This window comes from Ranitomeya imitator, chromosome 10, assembly GCF_032444005.1.
Source record: "Ranitomeya imitator isolate aRanImi1 chromosome 10, aRanImi1.pri, whole genome shotgun sequence".
Lineage (NCBI taxonomy): Eukaryota > Metazoa > Chordata > Amphibia > Anura > Dendrobatidae > Ranitomeya > Ranitomeya imitator.
This window is the reverse complement of record NC_091291.1, coordinates 20,479,255-20,490,650: the sequence shown is the minus strand read 5'-3', so window position 1 is coordinate 20,490,650 and position 11,396 is coordinate 20,479,255. Positions and strand designations below refer to the sequence as shown.

General features: G+C 40.7%; 1 protein-coding gene across 2 annotated transcripts in view; it reads right to left on the bottom strand.

The window, feature by feature from the left end:
- Positions 1-401: 401 nt before the first annotated feature.
- Positions 402-11,396, bottom strand: part of LOC138651025 (chemerin-like receptor 1) — a 31,585-nt gene continuing 20,590 nt past the window's right edge. Inside the window, exons 1-2 of one of the 2 annotated variants that reach the window (XM_069740954.1) lie at positions 6,365-6,461; positions 402-3,395 (exon numbers count right to left, since the gene is read on the bottom strand). In XM_069740954.1, coding sequence (XP_069597055.1) covers positions 2,318-3,346 — 1,029 coding nt within the window. In that variant the 5' untranslated portion in view covers positions 3,347-3,395; positions 6,365-6,461 and the 3' untranslated portion in view covers positions 402-2,317. Of the gene's footprint in view, positions 3,396-6,364; positions 6,462-11,396 lie in introns of those variants that run through there. The other variant, XM_069740955.1, reaches the window with a different exon arrangement.

Genomic DNA, 11,396 nt, shown 5'->3' with positions numbered 1-11,396 from the left:
TCTGATTGGCCGTAATATCGTTACCGCAGATCAGAAAGCTGTCTGATGACAGCGTGTGAGCCAGCAACGTTGAACAGCGATAAAAGTGATGATTTATTTAAACCAGGGGCATCATCTGATGAGAGAGTACTACTGTCATCACCCCACACTTGCTGTTGCTGATAGAAGCGAGAGCAGCTGAGGTTGATGAGAATATCCATCAGCCGACGCCTGTGCTATAAGTAAATAGAAAAAAAATTATGTGGGTCTCTTCTATTTTTGATAACCAGTACATGCAAAACTGACAGCAGTAGGCTGCAGACCTCAGTGGTCAGCTTTATCATGGCTGGCTATCAAAAAATAGGGGGGGGGGGGCTCACATAGTTTTTTAATTTCTTAAATAAATAAATAGAAACAAAGTATAAAGTACTGTATGAAGTTTATTTAATGCATTAAAAACAGTATGTAAAAAACAGAGCACCGCAGGTTACAGGAAAGAGGTGAGTACATACAGATAATGTATAAACATAAACAAGTAATCAATTAATTATTGATATACCATATTTACATGGTCCCTAGAGCATGTTATTAATCCCAGGAAGGGGATAAGGGTAATCAGAAACAAAGTGCAATAATATGAACGGTATGAAGCAACAAATGTAAGGTATGATGATACAGAGCTGGCAGCTTTACTTCAAGGTTTTTTATGCAGTTATAAAGGGCAAAGCTGCTATGTGTTAAAAAGCTATTACCGAGATGCTGGGCCGTCAGTTCAGCATGCAAAAAAGGATGCAAAAAAAGGACACATGGTTTCAAGCAATAACAAAATACATGGTGAAAGGTACTGTACCTCAAGAATGATGACTGGGGACTCGCTACTCCCCAAAGCACGCTTCTCAATTAAATGATTTGACCCCTGGGGTTCATCCATCACTAATGGGGACCCCTCTATTTTTGATAACCAGGCAAGAAAAACCTGACAGCTGAGGGCTGCAGCCCAGAACTGTCAGCTTTACCCTTGCTGGCTATCAAGAATAGGAGAGACCTCACGTCCTTTTTTTTTTTTAATTTTTTCTCATTACTCGCCTCCCAATCACAGCTATTCCAATACTTGACATGGCTGTGATTGAGTTGAAAGTGTCCACACAAGAAAGGCTTGTTAAGTGGCTGCACTGCAGTCTTTTCACAAATCTTGTTCGGGCTGCAAAACCCGAAAAATAACATGACTTCTGGGAGAAGTTCAGGGTCTGTGCACAGACGGTAGGTGCCCGGTACGGACCCCGAACTTTACCGTTCGGGTTCGCCCATCTCTAATTTGCAACTCTTTTATCTGTCTTTTTTTCTCAAGTCCTCTGTGCTGATTTCTGAGCAACTACCACATCCAAGTTGAGCTGAACCTTCATGTGATCATCAGTAGAGAGGAGCTCTGAAAAATGGACTTACAAATTTACTAATAAAATGAGTTTTCTCCCAGATTTCAGGTAACCCATTTGCCAGGAGCATTATGGAGGAAACAAAGAACGTGTTCTGGATCACTGCGTTGAGAAACACGTGATGGTGTCTCCGCGGTGTTGGATGTTTTGATCTCCCCGAGGTCATTTATCCTTATGTTTATAGTCCTTTTACTAGGCACTGCTCCTAATAGCCAGTTTCCTACTTCACACTGATGAGGGGCAAATACCCCGAAACAGCTGTCTGTGGATGGATACCATGTTTTGGCATAGGTGGTTTTCCTTTTTGGATGCTGCCCTTCCCATGGTTGTTCTTTCCCGGTGAAAGACCTGACTATTTATTGCTTGCGTTGAGAAACACGTGATGGTGTCTCCGTGGCTTTTCTACATGCAATAAAATGAGTTTACTCACAGATTTTCAAGTAACCCATTTGCCAGGAGCATTATGGAGGAAACAAAGAACGTGTAAAAGGCTAAAGAACAAAATATTTCGTGAAACCCAATATTATCTTTTTAATCTTATTTATTTTATATAAGTAGAAGTAAAGATAATTATCCTTACATAATGATAAGTCATTTCACTTAGGCTACTTTGTCACTAACTATATCAGGTGCAGCTTTCTTTAATTTTGGTAAATGACAAATGTAAAGCGAAAAGCAAAAAAAAAATCGTTAAGTTATAACTTAAAAATCTAGATTTGATCCAAAGTCAAAGAGTATTTCACGTTCAAAGGTTTGGGGCCTCACAGTTTTCAATGGGGTTTGGGTTAAGAAGTTCTGGCACAATTCTGGTGCACGATTAGAATTTTAAAGTAAAGTTCGGTTTAGTACCAGAACCCAACTTCCAACCCAACCAGAACTTCCACAGATCCGCTTATCCCTACTTCTTATTTGTCATCTGTATGTGTCCTTGTAAGAGCTATAGTCCCTTCTTGAGTCTCACAATCTGCCTTCTCCTCGTCTTCTAGAAACGCCTTCTCAAACGTAACCTGGAATGAGCCGCAACATTTTTCCTTGAAATCTCGACCAATGAAGACGTAGAGGATGGGGTTAATGCAAGAATTCATGATTATTAGGACAATGGCTATATAATTTCCATAATAAATGACATAAAAATTACTACTAATTGATGCAAATATCCAGAAAAAAGAAATCAAGTAAGTGGGAAACCAGCAGATAAAGAAGGCAATGATGATGGCCGCCATGGATTTAAAAGGTTTAGAAGATGTGAAGATGCGTTTCCTTCTCATGTGCAAGACAACCACAATGTAACAGGAGACAATGATAATAAAAGGTAGAAGGAAGTAGAAAACAAAGCCCAAAACTGTCTTTTTTATGAAAATAGAATAATCTATGTCAAAAATGCAAAGTGTTCCTTTGTAGATTTTTACCGCGTCTGCATATATTAAGTTGGGTGTCGCCAGAGAAAATGAAAATAACCAGATGATCAGGACAATGATGAAAGCCAATCTTGGTCTTCGGTGGTTGTGACACCATACCGGGAACACGACACAGAGGCATCGGTCTACACTGATGACCGTGAGCTGGAGGACACTGACTGACGTGTTAAGGAAAAAAAGTAAACGCATTAACTTGCACAAAAATGTTGACCAATTTGTTAATATTCGTTGTATGATGTTCACAGAATATAATGATGCAAAGAAGAAATCAGCGATGGCCAAGCTGAGGAACCACACGACGTTGACTGTTTTTTTCATCTTGAAGAAGCCGAACCAGATGACAAGACCGTTTCCGATGGTTCCTAGCAAACAAAACACTGAGCAGATCACCACAAAGCAAATGTCCTCAAAGGGGATCGATTTATCTTGGTCACTGCTGGTATAGTTTTCATAATCATATGTATAATCCAAATCTGTTTCATTCTCCAGAGAAATTAAATGTGTTACGTTCATCATTATTTTCTTTCTTTGCTATAGATGCCAGGAATATTTTTGTGTATTTTTTCTGAAAAATAAAATAAAAAAAAGATTAAGATTAAAGTGTCATTTTGTATGACGGACGTTTTCTACTGTCAATGCCCTGTAATTGTAAATTGACAGGATAACAGTTGACTCAGAAATAATTTAAAAAAAAAATTGTTGTGTAAATTATATAAAATTCTGCTTTAACAAAATCAATTCCTGGAAAGTAAAATTCTCTCTAATTATTTTCTCCTCTTTGCTAATTTTTCTTTGTTGACTCGTCATTATTTTTTTTTACTGTGATGATTGTTTTAATTGAAGCAGGGGTGGATTAAGAGTAGCTATGAACCCATGTAGTGTAGAGGGCTTGGACCCCCACAGCACTCAATATATCACATGACATGTCACATGATTACTTTTTTGAGAGATCACATATAAGGTCAAAAGAAAATCAGAAAAAAAATCCAAGTGCTCTAAAATTGCAAAAAAAGTGTTGTTTTTTTTTACCATGTTCACTAAATGCTAAAAGTGACCGGCCATTATGATTTTCCAGGTCATTACAAGTTCATAGACACCAAACATGTCTAGGTTCTTTCTTATTTAAATGGTGAAAAAATTCCAAAGTTTGTTAAAAAAAAATGGCGCCATTTTCCCATACCCGTAGCGTCTCAATTTTTTGTGATCTTGGGTTAGGTGAGGGCTTATTTTTTGCATGCCAAGCTGACGTTTTTAAAAATACCAATTTGGTGCAGATAAGTTCTTTTGATTGCCCGTTATTGCATTTTAATGCAATGTGGTGACCACAAAACGTAATTGTGGCATTTTGACTTTTTTTCTCATTACGCCATTTAATGATAGTGTTAATTCTTTTTTATATTGATAGATCAGGCAATTGTGAATGCGGCAATACCAAATATGTCTATGTTTGATTTTTTTATTGTTTTATTTTGAATGGGCGAAAGGGGGGTGATTTGAACTTTTATATATTTTTATATTTTTAAAAACATTATTTTTACTCGTTGCATGCTTCAGTAGTCTCCATGGGAGACTAGAAGCTGCACTTGTCTGTTCTGCTATATACAACCAATGATCAGATCGCCTGTATGTAGCAGAAATGCACACTTGCTATGAGTGCCGACTACCATGTGGCACTCATAGTAATCTGGCTATGACAACCATACAGGTCTACTGGAGACCTCTGGTTGTCATGCCAACCCATTGGTGACCCGCGAGCACGTGATGGGGTCACCAATGGGTGGGATTTCCGGCGTGCTTGCCAGAAGCGCGAGTTAAATGCCACTGTCAGAGATTGTCAGTGACATTTAACTACTTAACAGCGCAAGTGGATAGCGATTCCACCCACAGCTGTTAGAGGCACATGTTAGCTGTTCAAAAGAGCTGACATGTGCCAGAAAAGATGTGGGCTCAGCGCCAGTGCCCACATCAAAGGGATGGAGTCCAACATTGGCATACTATTACGCCTGATGTCGGAAAGGGGTTTAAATAGATCCTTTTTATTTTGGACCACTCCTTTAATTGCAGACAGATCACAGTAAATGAATGCCGATCGGTAATGGCTTACCATTTGGTGATCATTTAGGTTGCACTGCCATTCTATATTGCCATCATTGGAGCTCCATGAAAGCTCCCTGGGCCACCAATGGTGGTGAAGAAAACTTTATAATTATGGCAATCTGGCTGTGTGCCCCCCTCAGGAACTTTGGGCCCCAGATGGTAACCCAGATTGCCCTCATAATAATCCACCTATGATTGGAAGCACCCAAGTCACTACCAACTAAGGAATGCTGGACTTATCTTTTTCATTATTATTTCAGTTAGCATCAAACGGTTGTAATGTTATGTTATAATACCATGAGTTCCCTTATGTAAGGCTGTATAAAAAGATAAGTAGTGGATAAAAACCAAAGCTAAATTACAAAAATCTTTTAATTCAGAAGGGATATTTGAAAAACAAATATTTACGGTAATTGTTTAAAGCCACAATCTCTTGACACAAGCTTCTGTTCTTTTTGGTATTTTGTTATTTATAATTAGCATCGGTGTCATAAAACGTTTTCCTTTTTTTTTTTTAACGATCTGAAAGAAAAATGTTGACTTTCATTTACTCCAAATAGATTCATATGTTTAATGTCAAAATGCGTAAATTTGCAGCCAGCCTTTCTGTCACTTAAATCTTGCATTGACTTCCTTTATAATAAATCATTTTCATTTATAATGTTTTTTGTTTTTTTTCCTGAGCAAAAGCATAAAGTTATTTAGACACCTACAATATTATTGTTATTATTATTATTATTATTATTATTATTATTATTATCATGCTTTGCTTACAGTTAAGGTAAGATTAATGTTATAAATTACACATTTTGGAAAACATTGATTCCAATGAAATCAATGTAGTAATTTATTGGTGTACAGAGGAATTCTATTTTTGCCAGGAAGAACTTAAATTTAAAATTTAATTTGATATTCAAAAGTGTACATTGTGTGTATAATGTTCTATATGTATTAAAGAACTAAAATAGTAAATGTTCCCCTAACAGCACAAACCTAATTGGCTTTAAGTTGTTGTCTAATTTACAAAGCACAGTTTTGATATCCTAACGAGGAATTCTTAGTTTTTGGAGGCGAGTCTACCCTTGATCTACTTTTTGTCAAAGCGACTCTTCTAACAAGTTGGGAAGAAGCCCTTTAAGAAACAAAAGAGATACAAATTAATGGGGTGTTACATTTGGAAATATCCTGCCCATGTATCACGACGTTTCCGCAGTTGATCGATTTCTATTCCATTTTGAGCTGTTGCAGTTTGAGGTTTCTTTGACTAAATAGAGCAGATGATTCTTTTTTTCTTACTATGTGTTTAAAGTTAATAGTTGCAGATTGCTTAGTAAATTACATTCTTATTACGGTTACTAACATTTCTTATAGCCATATATAACAGAGAATTGGTACAACTTTATATTACACTATTGCAGTAATCGTCTATATACCTACCGGAGTCTTCCCCTCTTCTTTTTGCATCGATAGCTTCTCCGTCTCTGTAAGTCCAGATGCATTCTCGTATCATATATATCATATCTGTAATTCAGCTTCTTAATCTTTACTAAGAGCAACCTTTATTTAGAAATATTTTCACATGACTAACATCTGCCTCAAATCTTATCAAAATTTTATTGTGACTACTTCCATTTTTTTTTATCTATGTGTACTCAGTGCAATAGTGACAATCACTGGTAATTTCCAGAATGTATTTTTTCACTAAATGAAATTACATGATCAATAAGGAATGGTATACTTTTGCAAAATCCATTAATACAGGATGGAGCCAGGGTGGAAAACATTGTTACAAGATGAGGGCTAGAATGGGGAATATTATTACAGGGTGGGGGCCAAGACAGAGGACATTATTACAGAATAGAGATCAGAACAAGAGACTATTACAGGATGGGGCTCAGAATGTGACATTATTACAGGAAAGGGCTGGAACTGGATTCCAAATGGGGTTCTCATTGAAGCCATTGTCAGACCTCCTCCTTGATTATAATGTAGTGAATTGAAGTTTAATACAGAAATTCTGACTAGACCTTGTTCAGAATAGTCATAAAGAAACACAACAGTGACCTGGCGTCTCCTGTAGAACAAATCTTCTGACGCTTCCTCTATTTACTGCTCCCATTCTCTTAAATGGCAACATACAGTATTTTCATGTTAATGTATGGTGTGCAATAAAAAATTATATTGTTGTATTGTGTTAGCCACAAAAATCAATGCAAATAATGTTATGAAAAAAAAGCCAAAAGTAATCTTGGAGTGACTCCTTTAAACCTGCCTGATGAAGGAGCCTCTGTGTTCTGGAAGCTTGCAAATATACATTTTTTAGTTAGCCAATAAAGGTATCACTCCTACAATACATTTGTCTTTTTTGGGAACAAAAGTATTTACATAGATTTTACTGTAACAATTAATCGCCTGTGGACTCATTAGGAATTTAACTTTATGGCTCAGTGTGACGACTTTACACTGTGACCCCCCTTCAGATATTTGTAGACAACTATTAAGTTTCCTCTCGGTCTTCTTTTTTGCAAGCTAAACATTCCAAGATCCTTTAACCATTCCTCGTAGGACATGCTTTGCAGTCTCTCACCATCCTGGTAGCACTTCTCTCAAATTTCTCCAGTTTTTTGATACCTTTTTTAAAATGCTGCATCACACTGATAACTCATGTGCAGTCTGTGATTTATTAGTATACCCAAGTCTTTGATGGTGACACAACCCCTTTAACCCCTTCCCGACCCATGACGCCACGTTGGCGTCATGAAAGTCGGTGCCAATCCGACCCATGATGCCTATGTGGCGTCATGGAAAGATCGCGTCCCTGCAGATCGGGTGAAAGGGTTAACTCCAATTTCACCCGATCTGCAGGGACAGGGGGAGTGGTAGTACAGCCCAGGGGGGTGGCTTCACCCCCCCGTGGCTACGATCGCTCTGATTGGCTGTTGAAAGTGAAACTGCCAATCAGAGCGATTTGTAATATTTCACCTATTATAACTGGTGAAATATTACAATCCAGCCATGGCCGATGCTGCAATATCATCGGCCATGGCTGGAAACACTGGTCTGCCCCCCCCCCCACCCCACCGATCGCCCCCCCAAGCCACCGATCTGTCCGGTACACTGCTCCGGCTCCCCTCCGTCATGTGCTCCGCTCCCCCCGTGCTCTTGTCCGCTCCCCCCGTGCTCCAATCCCACCCCCCGTGCTCTGATCCACCCCCCTGCACTCCGATCCCACCCGCCCGTGCTCCGATCCACCCCCCTTGCTCCGATCCACCCCACCCGTGCCCCGATACACCCCCCGCGTTCCGATCCACCCCCCATGCTCCGATCCACCCCCCCGTGCTCCCCCCCCACCCCATCATACTTACCGATCCTCCCGGGGTCCGTCCGTCTTCTCCATGGGCGCCGCCATCTTCCAAAATGGCGGGCGCATGCGCAGTGCGCCCGCCGAATCTGCCGGCCGGCAGATTCGTTCCAAAGTGCATTTTGATCACTGAGATATAACCTATCACAGTGATCAAAATAAAAAAAATAGTAAATGACCCCCCCCCCTTTGTCACCCCCATAGGTAGGGACAATAATAAAATAAATATTTTTTTTTTCCACTAAGGTTAGAATAGGGTTAGGGTTAGGGTATGTGCACACGTATTCTGGTCCTCTGCGGATTTTTCCGCTGCGGATTTGATAAATCCACAGTGCTAAACCGCTGCCGATTTATGGCGAATTTACCGCGGTTTTTCTGCGCATTTCACTGCAGTTTTACAACTGCGATTTTCTATTGGAGCAGTTGTAAAACCGCTGCGGAATCCGCAGAAAGAAGTGACATGCTGCGGAATGTAAACCGCTGCGTTTCCGTGCAGTTTTTCTGCAGCATGTGTACAGCGATTTTTGTTTCCCATTGGTTTACATTGAACTGTAAACTCATGGGAAACTGCTGCGGATCCGCAGCGTTTTCCGCAGCGTGTGCACATACCTTTATAATTAGGCCATGTGCACACGGTGCGGATTTGGCTGCGGATCCGCAGCGGATTGGCCGCTGCGGATTCGCTGCAGTGTTCCATCAGGTTTACAGTACCATGTAAACCTATGGAAAACCAAATCCGCTGTGCCCATGGTGCGGAAAATACAGCGCGGAAACGCTGCGTTGTATTTTCCGCACCATGTCAATTCTTTGTGCGGATTCCGCAGCGTTTTACACCTGTTCCTCAATAGGAATCCACAGGTGAAATCCGCACAAAAAACACTGTAAATCCACGGTAAATTCGCAGGTAAAACGCAGTGCCTTTTACCCACGGATTTTTCAAAAATGGTGCGGAAAAATCTCACACGAATCCGCAACGTGGGCACATAGCCTTAGGGTTAGGGTTGGAATTAGGGTTGTGGTTAGGGTTGTGATTAGGGTTATGGCTACAGTTGGGATTAGGGTTAGGGGTGTGGGGGGGGTTAGTGTTGGAGGTAGAATTGAGGGGTTTCCACTGTTTAGGCACATCAGGGGTCTCCAAACGCAACATGGCACCACCATTGATTCCAGCCAATCTTGTATTCAAAAAGTCAAATGGTGCTCCCTCACTTCCGAACCCCGACGTGTGCCCAAACAGTGGTTTACCCCCACATATGGGGTACCAGCGTACTCAGGACAAACTACGCAACAATTACTGGGGTCCAATTTCTCCTTTTACCCTTGTGAAAATTAAAAAATGCTTGCTAAAACATCATTTTTGAGGAAAGAAAAATTATTTTTCATTTTCACGGCTCTGCGTTGTAAACGTCTGTGAAGCACTTGGGGGTTCAAAGTGCTAACCACATATTTAGATAAGTTCCTGGGGGGTCTAGTTTCTAAAATGGGGTCACTTGTGTGGGGTTTCTACTGTTTAGGCACACCAGGGGCTCTGCAAACGCAACGTGACACCCACAGAGCATTCCATCAAAGTCTGCATTTCAAAAGTCACTACTTCCCTTCTGAGCCCCGACGTGTGCCCAAACAGTGGTTTACCCCCACACATGGGGTATCAGCGTACTCAGGAGAAACTGGACAACAACTTTTGGGGTCCAATTTCTCCTGTAACCCTTGGGAAAATAAAAAATTCTGGGCTAAATAATTATTTTTGAGGAAAGAAAACGTATTTATTATTTTCACGGCTCTGCGTTATAAACTTCTGTGAAGCACTTGGGGGTTCAAAGTGCTCACCACACATCTAGATAAGTTCCTTTCAGGGTCTAGTTTCCAAAATGGGGTCACTTGTGGGGGGTTTCTACGGTTTAGCCACATCAGGGGCTCTGCAAACGCAACGTGATGCCCGCAGAGCATTCCATCAAAGTCTGCATTTCAAAACGTCACTACTTCACTTCCGAGCCCCGGCATGTGCCTAAACAGTGGTTTACCCCCACATATGGGGTATCAGCGTACTCAGGAGAAACTGGACAACAACTTTTGGGGTCAAATTTCTCCTGTTACCCTTGGGAAAATAAAAAATTGCAGGCTAAAAGATCATTTTTGAGAAAATAATTTTTTTTTTTAATTTTCATGGCTCTGCGTTATAAACGTCTGTGAAGCACTTGGGGGTTCAAAGTCCTCACCACACATCTAGATTAGTTCCTTTGGGGGTCTAGTTTCCAAAATGGGGTCATTTGTGGGGGATCTCCAATGTTTAGGCACACAGGGGCTCTCCAAACGTGACATGGTGTCCGCTAATGATTGGAGCTAATTTTCCATTTAAAAAGCCAAATGGCATGCCTTCCCTTCCGAGCCCTACCGTGCGCCCAAACAGTGGTTTACCCCCACATATGGGGTATCAGCATACTCAGGACAAACTGGACAACAACATTTGGGGTCCAATTTCTCCTATTACCCTTGGCAAAATAGGAAAATCCAGGCTAAAAAATCATTTTTGAGGAAAGAAAAATTATTTTTTATTTTCATGGCTCTGCGTTATAAACTTCTGTGAAGCACCTGGGGGTTTAAAGTGCTCAATATTCATCTAGATAAGTTCCTTTGGGGGTCTAGTTTCCAAAATGGGGTCACTTGTGGAGGAGCTCCAATGTTTAGGCACACAGGGGCTCTCCAAACGCAACATGGTGTCAGCTAACAATTGGAGCTAATTTTCCATTCAAAAAGTCAAATGGCGCGCCTTCCCTTCCGAGCCCTGCCGTGTGCCCAAACAGTGGCTTACCCCCACATATGAGGTATCGGCGTACTCGGGAGAAATTGCCCAACAAATTTTAGGATCCATTTTATCCTATTGCCCATGAGAAAATGAAAAAATTGAGGCAAAAATAAATTTTTTGTGAAAAAAAAGTACTTTTTCATTTTTACAGATCAATTTGTGAAGCACCTGAGGGTTTAAAGTGCTCACTAGGCATCTAGATAAGTTCCTTGGGGGGTCTAGTTTCCAAAATGGGGTCACTTGTGGGGGAGCTCCAATGTTTAGGCACACAGGGGCTCTCCAAACGCGACATGGTGTCCGCTAACGAT